Below are 26,163 nucleotides of genomic sequence, written 5' to 3' on the forward strand. Positions count from 1 at the left end.
GTAGTCACTCCTAGAGGGGTTATGACTGATCAAAGTAAAGTAACTGCAGTACTAAATTTTCCAACTCCCAAAACTACTGATGCCGTAAGATCCTTTGTGGGCTTAGCAGGTTTTCATAGATCTTTCATTGCCAATTTTTCTTCCATAGCTGCTCCACTAACTGAATTGCTTAAGAAAGATGCTCCTTTCGCTTGGACCTTCCGTCAAGAAAGAGCATTCCAGACACTAAAAGAAAAGCTAACATCTGCTCCAATTTTGAAATTTCCAGATTTTTCTAAGCCCTTCTATCTGACAACTGATGCTAGTTCAATTGGCATAGGTGCCGTACTAGCTCAGAAGACTGATAGCAAGTACAACGCAGTTGCATTTGCTAGCCGAGTCCTTACGAAGGCTGAATGTAATTATACAGTAACGGAGCAAGAAGCTTTAGCAATAGTATGGTCTTTAAAGCACTTTCGAGACATTATTTACCAGTACCCTGTTCATGTCTTGACAGACCATGCGCCACTGATACCTTTATTCCAGAACAAACAGCCTACTGGAAGGTTAGCCAGATGGACCTTGACTATCCAAGAGTTCAATCCCACTTTTGAACATTTACCTGGCAAGTCGAATGTAGTCGCAGATGCTTTATTGCGACACGTTAGTGTAGTTACTGCAGATCCTCCATTTACTGTCGAGGATGTCAAAACTGCCCAAAGAACAGATCCCATGTGGTCTGGTGTAATTCGATTCCTGCTCCAGGAAGATCTTATTCTTACTGTGAAGCCACCAGCACCCATTAGTGACTTTGTAATGAGCCAAGAATTACTGTATCGAACAGCCGAGTTGGGTACTCCAAGCAGAAGAGTTTACCAGTTAGTAATTCCACAGTCACTAGTGAACGTAGCTCTACAGCTAGTTCATGATGCACCAAGTGTTGCACACCCTGGTATGGATCGTTCTGTGAAACAAGCCAGAATGAAATACTTTTGGCCATGTATGGCAACTGACATTTCCGAGTATGTTAAGAAATGTAGTGTCTGTATGCAACATAAAGGAAATGTCAATGGTCCTAACCCAATCCAAGTGTACCCAACCACTAGCGAACCGTGGGAAAGAGTTGCCCTTGACTTGTTAACCAATTTTAAATGTTCCCTCCAAGGCAACAAACATCTGTGTGTTATGGTAGACCATTTCACCAGATATTGTGAGTTAGTTCCTATTGCAGATAAGACTGCAGAGACAGTAGCTAAAGTGTTTAAAGAACGCATTATCTGCAGGCATACCACCCCTAAATCCTTAGTAACAGATAATGGAGGTGAATTCTGTAATGAGATTCTTGAAAATTTGTGTACTTTATACAAGATCTCTAAATCCACCATTGTTCCTCATCATCCTGCTAGCAATGGGTTAGCCGAAAGAACCAATAAAAAAGTACTTGATGTCCTGAGAGCCACTATCAACCCCAATAGTGAAACTTGGGATGAAGTCATACCAGATGTTCAATGTGCTATAAATTCTGCTTACAATGCTTCCATAGGTGATACTCCACATTATGCATTGTATGGTGTAGACAAGCGTTTACCCTATGAGTTGTTATATTCCACTCCGAAACCTAATTACAACCCTGATGATTTCGTAGCAACTCGTACCAGCATGGCTCAGAGTGTTTTTAGAAGAATCCGTGAAACACTTCATAAATCAACAGCAGAATTTACTAGAGTAACTAATAGCCGTGCTAAGCCATCAAAAGTCAAAGTAGGTTCAAGAGTAATGCTGACAAATTTCAACAAAACATCCGAAATGCCTAAGCTCGATCAAAAGTTTGTCGGACCTTATCGAGTAGTAGAACATATCTCTGGTAATAAGTATAAGGTTAGAGAAATTAGTACTGGTAAGTACAAAGAATCGCATTTAGATCATATGAAATTAGTATGCGATGTTGAGGATATTGCTATAGCTGTGTTAGGGTGATTTTTATCCATAAATCTCAGTAGTAGTACCAGTTCCTAGTAACCAGTTACCAGTAACCAGTGTACCAGTAGATGACTCACTACCAACCGTCTGTGTGAATCATTGACTGTATTCATATTGCTGCTGTCCATAGCAGGATTTCAACCACCCTCACCCTTAGGCACTCATGGGTCAGTCAAGATAGGGAGCAGAGAGAGGCAGGTCGGCTGTTGGTGCTTCCCCACACTTTCTGTTATATTATACGTACTACCAGCCTACGTGAGTATTCTTACCCCATCCACACATCGAAAACCCACATGACAAATTCCGAGGCCTGCACCTCGACAGCAACCTGAATTTCACCACCCATATCCAACACATAACAAAAAAAGTATCCAAAATGGTTGGGATCCTCTCCAAGATACGTTACTATGTGCCACAATCTCCCCTTCTCGCAGTATACCATTCACTCATTTATCCCTACCTCACCTACGCTATTTGTGCTTGGGGATCAACTGCAGCAACACACCTAAAGCGAATAATAACCCAGCAAAAAGCCGCAGTAAGAATAATCACGCAATCCAATCCCACTCTTCATAGATCTAAATTTACTCACTGTTCAGAACAGCCACACTTACTACTATGCAACCTAATTTGCAGAACCTTAAATTCCATTAACCCTGACCTAAAACACTCTTGATAGCTGTGATAGAACCCACAGGCATAACACTAGACACAAACATCTCTATGACATTTCCCGTGTCCAGCTAAACCTATACAAAAATTCAGTGTACATAAAAAGGCCTAAAATCTGGAACACCCTGCCTGAAAATTCTAGAACTGCAGACGCATTCATCACCTTCAAAACTACTGTTAGAAAACATCTTATCTCCCTGACACACCCCACCATCAGCTAACTACATGAAAACCACCTATTTTCTTGTATCATACACACATAAAAAACAACCTAGACCTCCCCTCAATATCTGTGATTCCCCACAATTTGCACCTACCCCTCACCCAATTGACTGTAAACATAGAAATACATTATACAACTACTACCTAACGAATCTTAACTAGTCATAAGTTTGCCTGTGATACTCCAGTATAGGAGCTTCAATAGAAATTATGCATTGTACCAAAACAAAACCATTCATATTGCAAAATTTACAAACTGTAATGCAGTTACTTAGCCTTAATACCAATATGCTCCTTAATCTGTACCAATATAGAGTTTTGAATTAATCTTAGTCTGCCCAAAATGCCTAGTCATGCAAGGTGTGATAGTGGCCCTCTCTGTAATTAGTTTTATATAATGTATAAACCACACAATATCCTATAATATGTAAACCTCACATTGTAATCTTTATAATAAACTTATAATAAACTTAATTTGATTTGATATAGTTAGGTGTGACATTAAATATCAGCCATTAACTGCCCTCTTTTTTTCAGGTTGTGTATTTTGTCCAAGAGACGAACATAGTGATGGTGTTTCCCCATGCAAGCCCTGCCCTCCAAGTACAGCTCCCAACTATGGCTACCAATACCAATGGTGGACAGCCATGCCACCTACAATGGCTGCCATCTGTATGTCTGCTGATGGTAGGATTTTTAAACCTTAATCATGTTTATAAATTGGTTTGTGTGTACTCACTTGATCATTACTTGAATCCAAGTACCGCACACACACATTTGGAGACTACAAAACAAAGAATTTACCACTTACGTATTTCCCTGTGCACTTGGCAGTTCATATTTTATGGTGTCTACTGTTGAAAATAAGTATAATATCTTTCATGTATATTCCTTCTTCATTTTAGAGCAGGACTAATCAAATTTTTTTCCTAACTTCAGATGTGGGGTGTAGTACATCAGAGGGCTGGCAGGTTGGAGGAGATCACATTCATTCTGGTCGGGGCCATGCAGATGATGCCTATCTTGTTCTTAGCCTCAAGGTTGTATACAAAATGATTAAATATGTGAAATTTGTTAATAAAATTGTTACTAGAAAGTTAGTAGGCTCATAATGAAGATAATTCAGATAACATAATTTTATGCCCTAGGTAGCAGGTTGGTAGACAGCAATTGCCCAAGAGGGTACTACCATCCTTCCAAGTGAGTGTAAAACGGAAACCTGTAATTGTTTTACATGATGGTAGGATTGCTGGTGTCTTTTTTTCTGTCTCATAAACATCCAAGTAGCTACTGCTACTTACAATCTAAGAGGAAACAGCACCAAGGCCAGCAAGAAAACACCGAAAAATCAACTATTCAACAAGTGTAGCCAGGAGGACGCCGGCCCAGCAACCACCCCTCTCACCACCGCTCAAGGCGACACCACAACAATAACAACAAACATGGCTGCCACCAGCCCATCCTCCCCTCTCTTCCCCGGATTCAACCTACCAAGTAGTCTCTCAGGTATGACCAACGATCCAGATACCCTAAAGACATGCATCTCCAACTTAGTTATTGAAAATATGAATCTTCGAGAGACGCTAACAAAACAAGACACCAGGATGACAACTCGAGAACAAAATCCTCAGTCTTGAACAAAAGTTAACAACACCAGGAATGACTAACTGTGACAAAACCATCCAAACAGTCATAGATAGCCATACCCAACAAATAATATCTCTTAATACAAATGTTGAAGAAGCAGTAAAAGAATGGAAGAACAACTTAGATAACCAGTTCAGTGACTACTTTGCTCTCCAAGAAGATAAAACTGAACAAGATAAACTATCGGACGCAGTAATAGTTAACAGTCCACTTTTTCCCAGTGATATGAACCAAACAAACAGTAAAGAAATTACTCTGCAGATCATAAAGGACCAAACAAGTGTTATTGTACCAGAGTCTGAAATAAAAGAAGCCAGGTTACTAGGATCCCATGGTAGAAAAAGTGTTATGCTTAGATTCCACTCACATGACTTAATTATTGCATCTATTAAAGCAAAGAAAGAGGTATACATAAACGAGTGTCTTACCAAAAAACATCAGAACCTCCTGTATAGAGTCAGAAAACTTAAGCGGGAGAATAATGACACAATATACCAATGCTTCACACGGGATGGGAAAATTTTTGTTAGGAAAACAAATGTAGGTCAACTGTACACAATCACGAACGAGAATGATCTATCACGATTTCTCAGGGATACTAATCTTACAGAGAATAACTAAACAATGTCCAACTTAAAAGCCTACGTAGTGTAGTGTATGTTTTGCTCCATTATTGTTCAAATTTCATTGTACAATCTCTTAGTAATTAAATAATCAACTACCTCATTTTGTGATTTTACTAGTAAGCATAAGTCACCTTATGTAATTTTCTTATTTACTATTGTTTGCTTAAACATTAGCTGAATTGATACTTTCTCTGTCCATATTACTACCTCATATTTTTTTAAATACTATCAATTGATATTACTTACTAAAATTAATAATTATCATTTTTACTATAATTTCAATTTACTCTTAACATTTTTGACATTTAATAACCATTACTTGTCTAATTACCTTTACCTGTTTTAATACCACATTTACTATCTTAGAGTATTCTTAATTACCTTGTACTGCCATATAACCTCTAGTATAACTACCAGTGCAATATTGAATGAAATAAACATTACTTTTTCACTTTTTTGTAATCATTATTACTTACTAAAATTTTATTAAACACCATATTTACTACCAGTCAATTTTACTTTTGTACATTAAACATTATTTTATACTTCCCATAACATTTTGTTGCCAAATTTTCAAGTTTGTATATTCAACTCCAACTTTTATATTATTCTTTGTACCTGTGTACCTGTCTACCATCTTACTATCATATTATAACCAAGACATTACCATTGTTATTTTTTACTATTATTCTTTTGGTACTTTAACTGTGAATTTTATTTTGTCAATTTAAATCTAGTTACACTCTTGATCTTGTCAACAACCTATACCAGACTCTAGTGCAATTGCAAGTACCATTTCAATTTGTATTTTTATATTATAAGTTTATATTATAATTCCTACTCTAAGATTGTTTTCATATCTTAGTGACTATATTGTGTGTGCAATTAGTGTATATTTCAACTATAGTATTGTTCAAGGCCCTTAACTATCTTTTGCTAACTAGTACCAACTACCTCATATATCTTTTTTTTTCTACTTTTTTTTTATTCTTTTGCTACCTTAACTTGTATATTTTATCTTGTCAATTTAAATCTAGTTATACTCTAATTCTTGTAAACAACTTATGTAACACCTTAGTGCAATTACAATTGAGAGTCTTGTGCCTTTTTTATATTATTAGATTAAACTCAGTTGTACTTTAGTCAATACCAAATTCATTATATTAGACCAAATTGCAATTACTAGTGAGAGACTGGTGCTATTTTTAATTTGTATTTTTATATTATTAGATTAAATCTAGTTGTACTATAGCTCATTCTAGCTCAAAACATAGACTCCACAAAAGTCATTATATTAGACCTTAGTGCAATTACAAGTGAGAGTCTTGTTCTATTTTAAATTTGTATTTTTATATTACTAGTTTATACCTAGTTGTACTTTAGTTCATTCCAGCACAACACATAGACAACATCAACTTCATTATGTGTAGTAGTGACTATACTCTATATGACCAAAATACTCTAGCTATATACTTATCCATGCTTCCCACCACTACAGATATCAGTACTAGAACTCAACACATAACTCAGGATATAAATAACCATAATTTAAACCTAGAAGATGATTGATCACGTTGACCCTGATCTAAACCTCCATAATCTGACACCCAATCAAAACCTATTGGAAAGTAACTGCCTTTATTACACAGCATCACAAGCCAGCACTATCCTAAACAATGCTAAAAGCCTATCAGTACTTAACTACAACATCAGGTCCTTAAGCAAACACTATGATGACCTCCTGGCACTCCTTGAATCACTAAAGACACCCTTCTCCTGCATTATTCTTACTGAGACCTGGCTTAAGCAGGACACAATAGATATCTACCCTCTACCAGGATACACAGCAATTCACAACTGCAGACCAAACCAAGTTGGGGGTGGTATTGCAATCTATTACTCTAACCAATTATCTTGTATTAGCACCACTTGCTTTAGTGATGAATATGGGGAATACATTTTTGCTAATTTTACTGTAAAAAACCTTAAGACACCTATAACAATCGGTGCCATTTACCGGATACCTCACACAAACATCCCAAATTTCAGTGAGAAATTAAAGTCACTAATAACAAACAGACAAATGAATAAGCACCACCTTCTCTTAGCTGGAGACTTCAACATCAACCTTGGCTTACTAGATGATCAGCCTGTAACTGATTTCATCAACAATATGAACAACACACTTCTCATACCAACAACAGAAGCCAATATGTGTATGCAAATGGGGCAAACTCTTCTGCACAACCAATTACAGTTGGTGTCCCACAGGGAAGTGTCCTTGGCCCTCTTCTCTTTCTCCTATACATAAATGACCTACCAAATGCTTCGCAATTACTCAAACCCACACTATTTGCAGATGACACTACATACGTCTTCTCCCACCCGAGCCCAGTCACGCTAGCCAACACTGTAAATACCGAATTACAGAAAATATCTACCTGGATGAGGACTAACAAACTTACACTAAACATTGACAAAACCTACTTCATTCAGTTTGGTAACAGAGCCACAGATGTCCCTCTTAACATAATGATAAACGGATCACCTATCACAAAGCTAACAGAGGGAAAATTCTTAGGAATCCACCTTGATAATAGACTCAAATTTCATACACATATACAACAAATTTCTAAGAAAATTTCCAAGACTGTAGGCATACTATCGAAGATACGGTACTATGTTCCACAGTCAGCCCTCCTGGCCCTATATCACTCTCTTATTTACCCCTATCTCATCTATGGAATTTGTGCATGGGGCTCAACAACAAGTAACCATCTCAGACCACTAATTACCCAACAAAAGGCTGCAGTTAGAATGATAACAAATTCTCACTATAGGCAGCACACTCCACCAATATTCAATACACTAAACCTACTCACCATACAAAACATCCATACTTATTACTGCACCTATTACATACATAGAACACTTAACTCTGATATTAACCCTCCCCTCAAACATCTCCTTGCCAACCTCAACAGAACACATGACCATAACACAAGGCACAGATCACTCTTTGATGTTCCTCGTGTCCATCTCACACTATGCAAAAACTCAATGCACATAAAAGGCCCTAAAATCTGGAATTCATTACCTGTAAATATAAAAGAAACACTACCTGTTTATAAATTCAAGTCTCTTCTCAAAGATCACTTAGCCCCCCAAAACCAAATAAATACTGAATAACTGAACCTTATAAATTGTATATCTTAAATGTTTCTCACAATTATATCACATAAATGTTAAACCTAAAACCCAATCTAACTTTATTATTTTTTAAATACACTACCTAACAGAATACTCCATTCTACTGAATGTACAACAATGCATACAACCATATGACCTGTCTTTGTAATACTCACTTGTGCTTTATAGTAATCTGTTTACATTAAAGTTTTATCACTGATTTCATCATTGCTTAGTTAATCTTAAGTTAATTTTAAGCCAGCCCGTAATGCTATGCATAGTATAAGTGGCTTTGGCATGCTGCTCTTATCTGTATTTTTTGTACCTCTGTATGTGTGCTCAAATTTTAAATAAATAAATAAATAAATAAATAAACTAAACCAACCAGGCTCACTGAGACAAGTGCAACCATAATAGACCACATATGGACCAATATACTAGCCCCCCTTAAATCAGGGATAATCACAGATAGCACTACAGACCACTACCCTACCTTCCTCCTGACAAACATTAATAAACCACCACTTGAATACAACAAAGTCTCATTTAGACTCCATGACGAGGCCTCAATAAGGAAGTTCACAAGTGACCTAGAGATTGTTGACTGGCCTACAGAATTCTCCAAGGCCAATGGTATTGATGACTGGACAGACATTTTTCTTAACAAATTACTTAGACTCTACAACAAACATTGTCCTATAAAAATGAAACAGATCACAAACAAACGACTTGGTTGCCCATGGCTAACCAGCACCATTCTGAAATCCATTGACAAGAAACACCAATATGAAAAGCAATATAGACAGGGCTTAATACACAAAGATATTCTTAAACACTATTCATCAGTTCTCACCAAAGTAATAAAGAAAGCCAAACAACTATACTACTCCAGTAGATTCACAGACACTAGAGGAGATATAAAAAAGACCTGGAAAACACTCTCTCAGATTCTAGGGACCCACAAACTGAAAAAAAAACTAAGAATATTGTCCTAACTAAACCTAATGAAACACCACTACATCCCACTGACACAGCTAACAAGATAAACAACTTCTTCTCAACCATAGGATCTAATCTCGCCAATAAAATCCCACATACTAATGCCCATGCCGGGGACTACCTAGATGGGAATTTCCCAAATTCCTTCTATCTTGCACCAACTGAGCCCTCGGAAGTCACCAAGATTATAAAGTCACTTAAAAACAACTCAGGGAATCTGTCTAATGTCCCACCATTACTGTACAAGCGAGCGGCCCATATCCTTTCGCATGCTATTTCATTACTTTTTAACAAGTCACTAGAAACTAGCACCTTCCCGAAACTACTCAAGATGGCAAGGGTTACACCAATACATAAAGGTGGTGACCCTACAGACTTAAACAACTATAGGCCAATATCAAACTTACCATTGCTATCCAAAATCTTTGAGAAACTCGTGCACAGGAGACTATATTCATTTATAACAGCACAAAACATACTCAACCCCTGCCAATTTGGATTTAGGAAAAATAAAAGTACTAATGATGCAATCATAAAAATGCTAGATCTGCTTTACACAGCATTGGAAAATAAGGAATATCCACTAGGAATTTTTATTGACCTAAGAAAAGCTTTTGACACAGTAGACCACGACATCCTACTCCACAAACTTGACCATTACGGTATAAGAGGCCATGCGCTTGCTTATTTCAAATCTTACCTTACTAATAGGTATCAGTATGTTACCATTAAAGACACAGCATCAACAACATGGCCACTTGATACTGGAGTTCCACAGGGAAGTGTCCCTGCTCTTCCTCATATACATCAGTGATCTTCCAAACGTATCCCAACACCTGAAAACCATTCTCTTTGCTGACGACACGACTTATGTCATCTCTCACCCTAATCTTGCCACCCTCAACACCATTGTTAACGAGGAGCTGATCAAAATATCGACTTAGATGACAGCCAATAAACTTACGCTTAACACTGACAAAACCTACTATATTATGTTTGGTAGCAGAGCAGGAGATGCACAAATTAACATTAAGATCGACAACACTCTAATTACCAGACATAATGAGGGCAAATTCCTAGGCCTATACCTTGACAACAACCTGAATTTCAGCACCCATATCCAACACATAACCAAAAAAAGTATCCAAAACAGTTGGGATCCTCTCCAAGATACGATACTACGTGCCGCAAAATGCCCTTCTCACACTATACCACTCACTTATTTATCCATACCTCACCTATGCTATTTGTGCTTGGGGATCAACTGCAGCAACACACCTAAAGTCAATAATAACCCAACAAAAAGCTGCAGTAAGAATAATCACTAAATCCCATCCCTGGCAACACACCCCCCCACTCTTCATAGATCTAAACTTACTCCCTGTTCAGTACATCCACACTTACTACTGTGCAATCTACATCTACAGGACCTTAAACTCCAATATCAACCTTGACCTAAAATGCTTTCTTGATAGTTGTGACAGAACCCACAGGCATAACACCAGACACAAACATCTCTACAACATTCCCCATGTCCGACTAAACCTTTACAAAAATTCAATGTATGTCAAAGGCCCTAAAATCTGGAACACCCTACCTGAGAACTCTAGAACTGCAGACACATTCATCACCTTCAAAACTACCATTAGAAAACATCTTATCTCCCTGATAAACCCCATCAACTAACTACACGAATACCACCTGGTGGTTCACACTTACACTCACTCACCCATTTGACCATAAACAGAAATATTAATCTCAATCTTAAAATAATGAATCCTATGATACTCCAATACTGAAACTATGTACTGTGCCAAAACAAAAGCATTCACATTGCTAAACTCACAAACTAGTATTTAGTCACTTAGCCATAATACCAACTTACCTCATAATTTGTAATATTTTAAAATAAAGAATTAAACTAAGTCTGCCCGAAATGCCTAGCCATGCTAGGCGTTCTAGTGGTACACTCTGTAATCATTATTTAACTACATGTAAACCACACAACAACCAAATTCTGTAAATTCAACATTGTAATCTTTATAGAGAATAAACTTTGAATTTGAATACTACACATGCATGTACCAGCATATATATACATCCCTCTGGGTTTTCTTCTATTTTCTTATTAGTTCTTGTTCTTGTTTATTTCCTCTTATCTCCGTGGAGTAGTGGATCAGAATTCTTCCTCTGTAAGCCATACGTGTCGTAAGAGGCGACTAAAATGCCGGGAGCAAGGGGCTAGTAACCCCTTCTGTATACATTACTAAATTTATGAAGAGAGAATTTTGATGTTCTTTTTGGGGCACTCTGCCTCGGTGGGATACTGCTGGTTTGTTGAAAGGAGATAATTTTATGTATGTGGCATTGGGTGTGTATACTAAATAAGTGAATGACTGATATATTTACATAAATAGACAAACTTAAAGACAAACTCATTAACATAGATTCATTGTTTCCAGTTATGCTTGCCTAATTTTCGTTTTACATTATTTATTGTAATTGTCAGCTGCTCTCAAATGGTCACATTGTTACTAACTCCCTTGTTAGTACAGTGCAGCACAGTTCTTCACTACACTAACAATGCACAACACAGGATCACAGATCCACTACATGGTACTTCCTCTTGCATTAACTCCTGAGGATGCTGGGTCTAGAGTTCATTCTGCTGATCTTGTAATGCTTCTTCCATATGCACTCACCCAAATACAACCTCAGTATATTTTCTGGGGCATTTTCAGGGCACCCTGTCTTATGTAAATAATAAGGAAGATATAAAGAATGATCTCTCTCTAGGTAAATAAAAGTTAATCACAGTTAGGGAAATATAAAGATCTGAGCAGTCTCTAGGTAAACTAAGAATTAATTGCTCACTCCTTTCAGTGAGGCATAAGGCCATAAAACATGAGTGTTAGCACTTTAGCTAATCACCTCTAGTAGAAAAAAATAAAAAGAAACCTTGAAGCTGCTTTGACCATTTTAGCAATACAGTTATATATTATTAACTAAGGAAAAACTGTACTTCTAGCTAGCCCCTCAACTTTGGTAATGATGACGATGCTATTGATGACCAACTTGGTTGTTTCAGCATCCAAACACATGAGAATGTTTGAATACTGAACTCCTTACTGATGATGCTACAATCTGACAAAGGCAATGCACTTGTCAGTTACATCACTAGGAGAAGGGATGGGGTTTAAAGGACTCTGCACTAGATTAACATTGAATGCTAGTTTAGGATTTTGTAAGTGCTTGAATAATTATGGAAGAGTTTCTAATGAACCATAATGACACCTGATAGTCAGGTTAGACTTTTGTAGCTCTAAAACAGTGCTGGATTTGCCTTCAGGGACTGGCCAATTCCTGAGGCACCTTAGCTATCACTGACTTAAAGTAAAACTTAAAGTAAACCTTAAAGTAAAACTTAGCTATCACTGACTTAAAGTAAAACTTAAAGTAAAACTTCAAATGGAATTTCTGTATATAGATTCCTGCCTTTACATACAACTGGGAGGTGTGTAGGCTAGAGGCTAGCTCACATATAGTACTAAGCATCAAAAGTGAGGACAACAAGTCTTGTTTCTTACTATTTCTCATTGTTTAAAATTGGTGTTATTGAGGAGCCAACAGTCTGCCAGAATCAGTATTTGATATCTAACACAGAGACTACAACTCCCAAGCAGCATCCATGGATGAAGAATCCAACATTTTCTTTCCTTTAAATGTTGATAATATCATTTCATTCTTTAAAATTTCAGCTCTGACTGCAATGGGTTGCATGCTTTTTTTGTGAATAGATCTCACTTATCAAATGTTTGAAGTGTGCTTTGAGGAATAGGACATCTACTAACTTGGGACCTGTTTTAAGAAAATATAGCAAATTAAGGGGGAGGGAAGAAATTCTGAAAGTTATCAATGCTCTTGTTATCTACAAGTTTTTCAGTAGATTTTTTATACTTACATTAAGCAAATTAAATACTCATTCTCACATTGTTATGTTGCAGGTTGGAGGATTCCGTGGACGTGAAGGCTTTGTCAGTGGGAAGCCAATGGAAGTGGGTCGCATATTCTTTACTTTTGAACTTTCTTGTGCCTCTGACTGCGAGTTTGTTTTTATGGAAGTATGTACCTCATAACTATAGATATAATCCTTCTGTATAGCTTTAAGTTCTCAAACTGTGTAGCAAAATTATGTCAAAGGAACTCTATATAATTATTGAACTATCAGATCTTGTGACTTTTTTGTCTTATAAATCGGCATATGTTCAGAGGATGTTTTTGTGTATATTTGCTTTTGTATGTTCATATAGGAATATCAAGGATGCATGTTGTTACCATGGTTGTTCAATTTATTTATAGATGGGGGTTGTAAGAGTGAGAGTTGTCACAGTTACTTTTTGCTGATGACACTATGTTTTTGGGAGATTCTGAAGAGAAGTTGCAGAAGTTGGTGGACAAGTTTGGAAGGATATGTAAAAGAAGAAAATTAAAAATGAACATATTAAAGAGCAAGGTGATGAGGATAATAAAAAAAATTAGGTAATGAAAGATTGGATATCCGATTGGAGGGAGTGTGGAGGAAGTGAATGTATTCAGATAATTGGGAGTGGACTTGTCAGCAGATGGGTCTGTGAAAGATGAGGTGAATCATAGAATTGAGGGAGAAAAAGGTGAGTGATGCACTGAGGAGTCTATGGAGACAAAGATCATTATCCATGGAATCAAAGAGAGAAACGTATGAGAGTAGAGTGGTATAGACTCGCTTATTTGGGTATGAAGCATTGATACTGAATGTTGCAACAAGGAGAAGGCTGGAGGCAGTGGAGATGTCGTGTCTAAGGGCAGTGTGCGGTGTAAATATTATGCAGAGAATCCGTAGCGTGGAGATTAGAAGGAGGTGCAGGATTTCTAAAAGTATTATCAAGAGAGCTGAGGAGGGGTTGTTGTTGTGGTTTGGACATTTAGAATGGATGGAACAAAATAGAATGACTCAGAGGACATATAAATCTGTTGTGGAAGGAAGGGTGTGTAGTGGTCATCCTAGGAAAGGTTGGAGGGAGGGGGTAAAGGAGTTTTTGTGTGTGAGGGGCTTGGACTTCCAGCAAGTGTGTGAGCATGTTAAATAGTAGTGAGTGGAGGCAAGTTTTTTTATGACTTGACATGCTGTTGGAGTGTAAGCAAAGTAATGTTTATGAAGGGATTCAGGGAAACTAGTTAGCCAGTAGTGGGAAGGACACTGCCTATGCTCTGAAGGAGGGGTGTTGATATGTTGCAGTTTTTTAACTGTAGTGTAGGCAAGCTTCTTACAAGACAGTGATGGAGTGAATAATAATGATGAGAGAGTTTCTTCTTTCTTGGGTCACCCTGCCTCAGTGGGAAACAGCTGATGTGTCAATAAAAAAAATAATAATAATAAAATAGTATTGAAGCAATACAGTATATACATTTGATTTACTTAAGAAATCTCTTTAGTCTCCACTTCCAAAGTACGTACAGCATTGTAAGGTACACAAAAATTTAGTTTCTTAGAAAGGTGTCAGCAGTGACATCTGGGCATGAAGTTGAAGCAAATCTTAACTAATTAATTTTTGGAAAGTTGATAATGCATTCTAATTGTCATGAAATTTGCCAGATAACTGTTCATTCTAAACATCTAACTGCCAAGTTGTAGCACTTAATTCTTCCTCTTGGTGTTCATTCCAACTGTATACCAATACTATACTATTTCAAAGCAAGTATTTTTTTTTATCTTTTCTGTATTTTTAGTTCATAACTTAATTCTGGCTAACTAGATCATTTGGTTCAATAAAAGGTTCCATGTTTTAACCCCAGGCTGATGAAACGTATGGACACATTTTTCTTTTACACCCATTTACACTGCCCATGTAGCAGTAAAAGTAGTTAGCTGTGTGACAGCCAACTGTTGTGGGTCACACTCAGAAAAAAATTATTATGCAAATAATATAGAAACCCCAGTTCTACTGGAAGCCATATAATGAGGAAAATGAGAGTAAGAAAACTCCAGTACCTGCAGAAAGTGTTAAGATGTTGGGAAAGGGGTGTTTACACAACAACGTATCTGGTAGGTATTAGGTTTGTCAGGAAACAGGTCAAGTGTTTCCTGATGCAGGTCTTAGTCATATGATGACCCACAGCTGGAGCTTTTGGTCATCTGACTGAGATCCCCCACCAGCGTACTGGTCCACCCCTTCAAAATTTATGGTTATGATTATAACCATTTCTGCGATGTATATGATGCTGTAAACAGTAGGTAAGCCAATGGTGTACAAGCCATTATGGTGTTCATAATTAAATACAGTGGACCCCCGCATACCATTGGCATCACATAACGTTAAATCCGCATAGCGATACATTTTATCACTAAAATTTTGCCTCGCATAGCGCTAAAAAGCTCGCTCAACGCTATTCGTCCGAGACGCGTCTATGTGAGGCCTGAGCCAGCCTCACATGTTCCGCCGGTGGCATTGTTTACAAGCCAGCCTCCGCGGTAACATCCAAGCATACAATCGGAACATTTCGTGTTATTACAGCGTTTTTGGTGATTTTATCTGCAAAATAAGTGACCATGGGCCCCAAGAAAGCTAGTGCCAACCCTGTGGTAAAAAGGGTGAGAAATATTATCGAAATACTGTGGTACCATGGTCAACTGCTGCTGCTGCTGCTGCTGCTGTAGCACTGTCAGCTGCTGCTGCTGCTGTAGTACTGTCTGCTGCTGCTGTAGCACTGTCAGCTGCTGCTGTAGCACTGTCAGCTGCTGCTGTAGCACTGTCAGCTGCTGCTGCTGCTGCTGCACTGTCAGCTGCTGCTGCTGCTGCTGTAGCACTGTCAGCTGCTGCTGTAGCACTCAGCTGCTGCTGTAGCACTCAGCTGCTGCTGCTGCTGTACCACCATCAGCTGCTGCTGCTGCTGTAGTACCGTCTGCTGCTGCTGTAGCACCGTCTGCTGCTGCTGTAGCACTGTCAGCTGCTGCTGTAGCACCGTCAGCTGCTGCTGCTGCTGTACCACCGTCAGCTGCTGCTGCTGCTGTAGTACTGTCTGCTGCTGCTGTAGCACCGTCTGCTGCTGCTGTAGCACTGTCAGCTGCTGCTGTAGCACTGTCAGCTGCTGCTGCTGCTGCTGTAGCACCGTTGTTGGTGTGGCTTATTGAGAATACCAAGAAACAATTAACCCCAGAGGGTTAGCCACCCAGGATAACCCAAAAAAGTCAGTGTCATCGAAGACTGTCTAACTTATTTCCATTGGGGTCCTTAATCTTGTCTCCCAGGATGCAACCCACACAAGTCGACTAACACCCAGGTGAACAGGGAAAAATGCCTGGAACTAGTGCTCATATTGGTGAATTTAAAGCCAGCAAAGGTTGGTTTGAGAGATTTAAGAATCGTAGTAGCATACACAGTGTGATAAGGCCTGTTCTGGAAGAAAATGCCAAACAGGACCTACAGTACTCAGGAGGAAAAGGCACTCCCAGGACACAGTGTCTCATCAGTCATTGCTGCATCTTCAATAGGTAAGTGTCATTTATTCTTCATTTAGTAGAGTAGTACATGCACAATGTATATTGTGCATGTACTACTTTACTATTGTGCATGTATCCTTCTCTTTGTGTGTAGGAAAATGTATATTTCATGTGGTAAAATTTTTTTTTTCATACTTTTGGGTGTCTTGCACGGATTAATTTGATTTCCATTATTTCTTATGAGGAAAATTCATTCGCATAACGATAATTTTGCATAACAATGAGCTCTCAGTAACGGATTAATAGCGTTATGCGGGGGTCTACTGTACTACTATTTATTTTATTACACCAAATACATCCTTTTAGTACAAACTTAAATGTATAATTTTAATAAAGTGTATTTATTAGGTAAAGAATGTTACTGTAGATTAACTTTTGTACAGAATGAACAATTAAAGATCAAAGGAATTTCTTGTCATATGTGGATAAGTTAAATAACATGTAACTATTACAGTTGTAAAGAATTTTCTCTCTTACTCAATAAGGCTAAATGTACCCCAATTTGAATTGTATATCTTTCTCTAGGCCTCTGCCAAAAAAGGTGTGACAGTACTACAGCGGTGGACAGGAGCTCAACCTCGTCAATATTATACTTACCTAGTAACACGCAATGACTCGTACACTTTCTCTTGGTCATTTCAGAAGGTGAGAAGTTAATTATTTTAATTTGTATTATTTTGTTAAGTGGATTATTATTATGTATTAGTGTACTGGCCAGACATTTGCTTTGTTTCTTGTAATAAAGACAGCAGTAAAACCCTCAATATAATGGACTAATAGGGAGTGAATGTTATATCAGAATGCTACTAAAAAATAGTAAAAAGTGCACTAAAGTACTCTGCTGTATATGGTATGTAAAATTTGTAGATGAATGGTTCAGAGAACCGACATGTTGATAAATTAGACACATGTGCAACTCTTGGGTATCTTTATTGAGGAAACGTTTCGCCACACAGTGGCTTCATCAGTCCATACAAAGGAGAATCTTGAAGAATAGGAGGAGAATGAGGTAATCAGTCCCTCAACCTTGAGTCGATGTGGTCAGTCCATCAATCTTGAATAGAATACGGCATACGTGCTGAGAAGGAGCTTATAAACCGTTGGCAGGAGAGATGCAGCAGTCATAGGTCGTGTAACATTTGTTCAATGTTGAAGTAGGTCGTGCCCAAGAATTAGGCAAGCGAAGAAGGTATGTAAAATTGTACTGTACACACAGTTTACAGATATACTGCAATAAATATTGAAAATAAAGGCACTAAAAGTACAATTTAACCAGTGGATTTTGCCTATACGATAATTTTAAGTATTTTATCAAGAGTTTGCTGTACTGCATCAGTTATGTAATCTGTACTGTTTATAGATAGGAGTTTAATCTACATGTATTAAATATAGTTTCCTTTACATTTATGGCTTCTCAGGTATCATGGGAAAAGAGCTACTTAAAATCTGGGTCATTACGTATGTTCGAAACAGATATGGCAAAAGTGTATAATATTAACGTGACAAACACCATTGATGGTGGTGCTTCTTCATGTCTTCCATGTCCACAGGTAAGCTATTTGGTACTTTAGATTACATTTTTTTTTCAACACTTCGACTGTCTCTCACCAAGGCATCCTTATATGAATAAATTTGTGTGTGTATAAAATAGCTTTTCTTATTAAACACTTACTATGGTTATTTATCTAGATCTGAGTTTGAACAGATTTTATAACATAGAAGGTTTATTTGAAATGTAGTATATACTGTATTCTCTCGTATCAGTAGTAGAGTATTTCATATAAATCATAGAATATTAATTATTAGAAACAGTCGATTGATAAAAATTCTTTTAACACTGAGAGTTGAATATTTATGTCATTCAGGCTCCAGCAGCAGCAGGGTGTATTCCTTGCCCAGCAGGCCACTACATAGAGAATAACACAACTGAATGCACCCGATGCCCCTCCAACACTGTAGTGACAGACCCATTACCTTATGGTCGCCAGTCCTGCCTTCCCTGTGGCCCTGGACTAACTGCTCCAGACCATCTCACATGTATCGTTGAGTGCCGTCTAACTGTGGATAATAGAACTTATGACTTGACAAACATTAGCAAGTATGTTCTTTAGCTTATTTGCTTTCTTACTAATAGATCATTTAGAATATACTGTACCTGTGAAAGAGCATAATATGAACATAGACAAAATTTCTTCTGCATTATTGAGGTAATACACCTAAAAACAATTCATGACTGTTTTAAAAAGGAAAGAGGTAGGCTTATTTTACCAAGTTTATGCAAATTAATTAAAGTAGATTATAATAACCTGATTTTACTGACATCCCTGAAGAGTGTTTGAAATTTACTGCTATATTCAATAATAAAACATTATAGTAACCATTTCCAAGATACGTACCAATAATGACTTTAAGAATGGTTACTGTTTGATTTGATATATTATTGCTTGAAACAATATTTATCAGTACAGTAGTTGTGTAAAAGAGTTTATAGAAAGGCTTTCATACTGTTGTGTGATACATTTGATACTGAGGCCTCTTTTGCTGAAAGAGTGCATGTATTTTATTATTAAAATAAAAACAAAGCATAAAAAAATCCAAGATTATCCATATAATTTTTCTTCCATCTACCCTTATATTTTCACCTTTCTTAGTGCACGAGCCATGATGGGTAGCACACTCTTTACATCATCAGGCACCAAGTTCTTCCACATGTTTAACATCTCACTTTGTGGGAACACCAGTGTCACCTGTGCTAACAATGTTTCTTACAACATGGAAGGTGAAGTCCCTACTGTGAGTATAGACATCCTGATAGTGCAGTAATTTTCTTTATTACCTATTCAATATTTATAGTATTATGTAAAGTACAGTGCTGTACTGTATTCACAGTATCCATGTATATTTTGTATAGGCAAAGCAGTACATTCCATTGTTTCAAAAATCTTTTGCAAAGTTTTGTGGTAGAGTACTTAGCTCACAAGCAAGAGGACCCAGGTTCATTTCTTGGGTGGATTGAAATACATGGCAAGTCATCTTAAACTGGCTGCTCATGCTCACCTAGCAGTAAATAGGTACTAATGTGTTAGCCAGATGTAGGTTATATCGTAGGGGATATCCCAGTGGAATAATACTAGGTGGCTTTTTTGGGTTATCCTAGGGTAAGTTTAGAAAATTTAACTTTAGTTTTTAGATTTCAGGCCAGAAAATTTGACAGATTAAAAATATTATTTAGGATCAATTAGAATGTATAACTGCTATAACTTCTTTGCACATTTTTAAGAAATAAAAAAAATGAATTAAGATTTTCATGATTTTTTCCCAATTCAGAAGGTCTGGAAAATCATTCTTCGAGTTTTGCAGTTCGGATTTGTGGTGTCCTACTGTGCAATTTTGCTAAATATATACAGCACTAATGAAGTGAATGTCGATTTATAAAATGTGTTCTGTAGAAAGCATTTTTACAGGTTATATCTCGGGTGTGCCGATCTACCATTGTACCAGGGATGGAAGGGATGACTGGATCAGGAAGGAATGGTGCAGTAGCCACACAATCTGTTACCCTCGGTGACCACCTAGTTGGTGTTACAACAAACACTACACTCATGGACATTACTGTTATAGAAGAATTCCAGCAACCCAATAATTCATTAAAACATGACTTACACTTTTTCTATACAACACCCTTGTAAGTAGTACACATCTTATTAGTTTTTAACCTAAGCAGTGAAATTAACAGTACAGTACTTTATAGTCTTAGCAGTCTTCCAGAAAGGGGTGAAAAAATCTCATTCATTGTTTACCTTGAAAATCCTAGAGGTTATATTTCATTTACACTAAATTTTATCAAGCTTTTCCTTTTGCTTCTTTGAATTTATGAATTACATAAGGGAAATTCATAATGACTAAAATATAATTTGTTCTTTATTTTCAAACACAGATTCAGATTTAAATAGCTAAGTTTGAGTCAGTATCACTACACGCTCATGGTAGGATTCAAACTTGCTCATGTAAAGCTTCTGTACAAACATTGCTAAAACTGAGGTGATCACTTCTCTAATTTACAGTAGCTAAAATTGTATCAAGTTCCTGGGAAGTATTATTCCTCCTGATTATCAATTATTAAATTGGTATGACATTTTCTCTCAGTACTTTATATCACATACTCTTTAAATATTCTCTATATCTTTTTCTTATTTAAGAAGGGTAAATTTGAAAGTAAATATACAGTTAAGGTAATTCTCTTTAGAATGGGAGAATTAAATATATTCTGCTTCTAAAGGATAATACTGTAATGTTTTATCTCTTATTGGGTCAGCCACTCATATGTCTTTCACTATTATATGTTTATACCAGTTTTTTCTACATGTAAAACAAAATATTCACAAAACGTTAGAACACTTTATATCTGGTAACGTCCTGACCATGATTATGCTTGCTATGTGTATAAAGCATATTAGCAACACCATAGACCTTTATACAGTGGAACCTCTGGTCATGACCATAATTCATTCTAAAACTCTGGTTGTGACCCGAACCAAATTTCCCCATTGGATTATTCTTTCTTTCAACACACCGGCCATATCCCACCAAGGCAGGGTGGCCCAAAAAGAAAAACGAAAGTTTCTCTTAAATTTAGTAATTTATATGGGAGAAGGGGTTACTATCCCCTTGCTCCCGGCATTTTAGTCGCCTCTTACAACACGCATGGCTTACGGAGGAAGAATTCTGTTCCACTTCCCCATGGAAATTATACGTAAATACAATTAATCCGTTCCAGACCCCTACAAACTATATGTAAATATTTTTTTTTTAACATTTTTAAGCACAAAAATAGTTAATTATACTATAGAATGCACAATGTAATAGTAAACTCAGTGTAAAAACCTTGAATAACACAGAAAACCTTGAACAGCAGAGAAAACTGACATTGCACGAGTTCGTTCTAGACCCCTACAAACCGTTTGCTGTAAACAGTTTTTTTTTTTCTTTTTAAGAATTTTAAGCACAGAACAAATAATCATTGTTTGAAAAATTCTTAATTATACAAAATAATGCACAGTTTAATAGAGAAAAAACTTAAATAACAGGGAAAAAACATACCATAAACAACCAAGAAAACAAAATGAATTCAAGAACACACGAAATACAACACAAGAAGTTCATAGCGAATGAACGCATGTTTGACCAAGGCAGACTATGAGGCGAAGGTCTTTGTTAGGTGTATACAAACAACAAGAAGTGGGGAAAATTAGGACGTGCAAGGAAAAGGGTGTGGAATCTGAAAATTGGTTCAGCTGTGTTTGTTTGACACCCGATTATGTATTCGTGACCAGATACAAAAATTTTGCAATTTTTTTGGTCATGAACCAATTTGTTTGTGTTCAGAGGCATTTGTGACCAGAAGTTCCACTGTACTATACAATGAATTTAAAAAATATTTGTGGGTTCTAGCATGCAAAGACCATATTTTGGACACAGTAGAGATTGTATTAATTAAAATCATGGTTACCAGCTGAAGATATGTATGTACTGGTTCCTGAAGCACTTACTGAAACATTATTAAGTATTATGGTGCCACAGTGTGGTGATTGAAAACAAGCCAACTTGGTGCTGTTGGGGAACAGGGCATAGGTAGGTAGTAGGTTGGTAGACAGCAACCACCCACGGAGGTACTACTGTCCTGCCAAGTGAGTGTAAAACGAAAGCCTGTAATTGTTTTACATGATGGTAGGATTGCTGGTGTCTTTTGTCTGTCTCATAAATATGCAAGATTACAGGTATGTCTTGCTACTTCTGCTTACACTTAGGTCACACTACACATACATGTACACGTTTATTTATACACACTCATCTGAGTTTATTTTGATTTTATCTTAATAGTTCTTGGTCTTATTACTTTTCCTTTTATATCCATGGGAAAGTGGAATAAGAATCTTTCCTCCGTAAGCCATGCATGTTGTAAAAGTCAACTAAAATGCTGGGAACAATGAGCTAGTAACCCCTTTTCCTGTAAAGATTACTAAAAAGAATAAGAAGAAGAAAATTGTCAAAGTGGGAAGTCTGAATGTGCGTGGATGTTGTGCAAATGATAAGAAAGAGATGATTGTGGATGTTATGAATGAGAAGAAGCTGGATGTCCTGGCTTTAAGTGAAACAAAGCTGAAGGGGGTGGGAGAGTTTCAGTGGAGAGGAATAAATGGGATTAGGTCAGGGTTTTCAAATAGAGTTAGAGCTAAAGAAAGAGTAGCAATAATGTTGAAGGATAAGATATTGCAGGAAAAGAGGGACTATAAATGTATTAATTCAAGGATTATGTGGAGTAAAATAAAGGTTGGATGTGAAAAGTGGGTTATAGTAAGCGTATATGCACCTGGAGAAGAGAGAAGTGTACAGGAGAAAGAGAGATTATGGGAAATGTTGAGTGAATGCGTGGGGAGTTTTGAACTAAGTGTGAGAGTACTTGTGGTTGGGGATTTCAATGCTAAAGTGGGTAAAAATGTTGTGGAGGGAGTAGTAGGTAAATGTGGGGTGCCAGGGGTAAATGTAAATGGGGAGCCTTTAATTGAGCTATGTGTAGAAAGAGATTTGGTAATATGTAATACATATTTTATGAAAAAGAGGATAAATAAATATACAAGGTATGATGTAGCATGTAATGAAAGTAATTTGTTAGATTATGTATTGGTGGATAAAAGGTTAATGGGTAGGCTCCAGGATGTACATGTTTATAGAGGGGAAACTGATATATTCTATCATTATTTAGTTGTAGCTACAGTTAGAGCAAGAGGTAGATGAGACAAGAGGAAGGTGGCAACAACAAGTAGGAGGGAAGTGAAAGTGTATGAACTAAGGGAGGAGGAAGTTCGGGTGAGATATAAGCGACTATTGGCAGAAAGGTGGGCTAGTGCAAAGATGAGTAGTGGGGGGGTTGAAGAGGGTTGGATGAATTTTAAAAATGCAGTATTAGAATGTGGGGCAGAAGTTTGTTGTTATAGGAAGGTGGGGGCAGGAGGAAAGAGGAGTGATTGGTAGAATGATGAAGTAAAGGGTGTGATAAAAGAGAAAAAGTTAGCTTATGAGAGGTTTTTACAAAGCAGAAGTGTTATAAGAAGAGCAGAGTATATGGAGAGTAAAAGAAAGGTGAAGAGAGTGGTGAGAGAGTGCAAAAGGAGAGCAGATGATAGAGTGAGAGAGGCACTGTCAAGAAATTTTAATGAAAATAAGAAAAAATTTTGGAGTGAGTTAAACAAGTTAAGAAAGCCTAGGGAACGTATGGATTTGTCAGTTAAAAACAGAGTAGGGGAGTTAGTAGATGGGGAGAGGGAGGTATTAGGTAGATGGCGAGAATATTTTGAGGAACTTTTAAATGTTGAGGAAGAAAGGGAGGCGGTAATTTCATTCACTGGCCAGGGAGGGATACCATCTTTTAGGAGTGAAGAAGAGCAGAATGTAAGTGTGGGAGAGGTACGTGAGGCATTATGTAGAATGAAAGGGGGTAAAGCAGCTGGAACTCATGGGATCATGACAGAAATGTTAAAAGCAGGTGGGGATATAGTGTTGGAGTGGTTGGTACTTTTGTTTAATAAATGTATGAAAGAGGGGAAGGTACCTAGGGATTAGAGGAGAGCATGTATAGTCCCTTTATATAAAGGGAAGGGGGACAAAAGAGATTGTAAAAATTATAGGGGAATAAGTTTACTGAGTATACCAGGAAAAGTGTACGGTAGGGTTATTATTGAAAGAATTAGAGGTAAGACAGGATGTAGGATTGCGGATGAGCAAGGAGGTTTCAGAGAGGGTAGGGGATGTGTAGATCAAGTGTTTACATTGAAGCATATATGTGAACAGTATTTAGATAAAGGTAGGGAAGTTTTTATTGCATTTATGGATTTAGAAAAGGCATATGATAGAGTGGATAGGGAGCAATGTGGCAGATGTTGCAAGTACAGTGGACCCCGGTTTACTATCAGCTCCCAATGTGACCAATTATGTAAGTGTATTTATGTAAGTGTGTTTGTACATGTATGTTTGGGGGGTCTGAAATGGACTAATCTAATTCACAATATTCCTTATGGGAACAAATTCGTTCAGTAATGACACCTGAACATATTTCTGGAATGAAATAATATCGTAAGCCGGGGGTCCACTGTATATGGAATAGGTGGTAAGTTACTAAATGCTGTAAAGAGTTTTTATGAGGATAGTGAGGCTCAGGTTAGGGTGTGTAGAAGAGAGGGAGACTACTTCCCGGTAAAAGTAGGTCTTAGACAGGGATATGTAATGTCACCATGGTGGTTTAATATATTTATAGATGGGGTTGTAAAAGAAGTAAATGCTAGGGTGTTCGGAAGAGGGGTGGGATTAAATTATGGGGAATCAAATTCAAAATGGTTAGTGGATGAGTTTGGGAGTGTGTGTAAAGGTAGAAAGTTGAAAGTGAACATAGAAAAGAGTAAGGTGATGAGGGTGTCAAATGATTTAGATAAAGAAAAATTGGATATCAAATTGGGGAGGAGGAGTATGGAAGAAGTGAACGTTTTCAGATACTTGGGAGTTGACGTGTCGGTGGATGGATTTATGAAGGATGAGGTTAATCATAGAATTGATGAGGGGAAAAAGGTGAGTGGTGCGTTGAGGTATATGTGGAGTCAAAAAACGTTATCTATGGAGGCAAAGAAGGGAATGTATGAAAGTATAGTAGTACCAACACTCTTATATGGGTGTGAATCTTGGGTTGTGACTGCAGCAGCAAGGAGGCAGTTGGAGGCTGTGGAGATGTCCTGTCTAAGGGCAGTGTGTGGTGTAAATATATGCAGAAAATTCGGAGTGTGGAAATTAGGAGAAGGTGTGGAGTTATTAAAAGTATTAGTCAAAGGTCTGAAGAGCAGTTGTTGAGGTGGTTTGGTCGTTTAGAAAGAATGGATCAAAGTAGAATGACATGGGGAGCATTTAAATCTGTAGGAGAAGGAAGGCGGGGTAGGGGTCGTCCTTGAAAAGGTTGGAAGGAAGGAGTAAGGGAGGTTTTGTGGGCGAGGGGCTTGGACTTCCAGCAGGCGTGCATGAGCGTGTTCGATAGGAATGAATGGAGACGAATGGTATTTGGGACCTGTCGATCTGTTGGAGTGTGAGCAGGGTTATATTTAGTGAAGAGATTCAGGGAAACCGGTTATTTTTATATAGCCGGACTTGTATCCTGGAAATGGGAGGTACAGTGCCTGCACTCTAAAGGAGGGGTTCGGGATATTAGCAGTTTGGAGGGATATGTTGTGTATCTTTATACGTATATGCTTCTAAACTGTTGTGTTCTGAGCA

General features: G+C 37.4%; 1 protein-coding gene across 1 annotated transcript in view; it reads left to right on the top strand.

The window, feature by feature from the left end:
* Window positions 1–26,163, top strand: part of LOC138851797 (endosome/lysosome-associated apoptosis and autophagy regulator family member 2-like) — a gene marked incomplete at its 3' end in the record, with an annotated part of 66,527 nt that overhangs the window by 13,170 nt on the left and 27,194 nt on the right. The window contains exons 2-9 of the mRNA XM_070081272.1: window positions 3,391–3,540; window positions 3,793–3,893; window positions 13,319–13,435; window positions 17,377–17,496; window positions 18,270–18,401; window positions 18,717–18,949; window positions 19,503–19,644; window positions 20,316–20,536. Coding sequence (XP_069937373.1) covers window positions 3,391–3,540; window positions 3,793–3,893; window positions 13,319–13,435; window positions 17,377–17,496; window positions 18,270–18,401; window positions 18,717–18,949; window positions 19,503–19,644; window positions 20,316–20,536 — 1,216 coding nt within the window. The remainder of the gene's footprint in view (window positions 1–3,390; window positions 3,541–3,792; window positions 3,894–13,318; window positions 13,436–17,376; window positions 17,497–18,269; window positions 18,402–18,716; window positions 18,950–19,502; window positions 19,645–20,315; window positions 20,537–26,163) is intronic.

Source organism: Cherax quadricarinatus, unplaced genomic scaffold (assembly GCF_038502225.1).
Source record: "Cherax quadricarinatus isolate ZL_2023a unplaced genomic scaffold, ASM3850222v1 Contig2149, whole genome shotgun sequence".
NCBI classification, from domain to species: Eukaryota; Metazoa; Arthropoda; class Malacostraca; order Decapoda; family Parastacidae; genus Cherax; species Cherax quadricarinatus.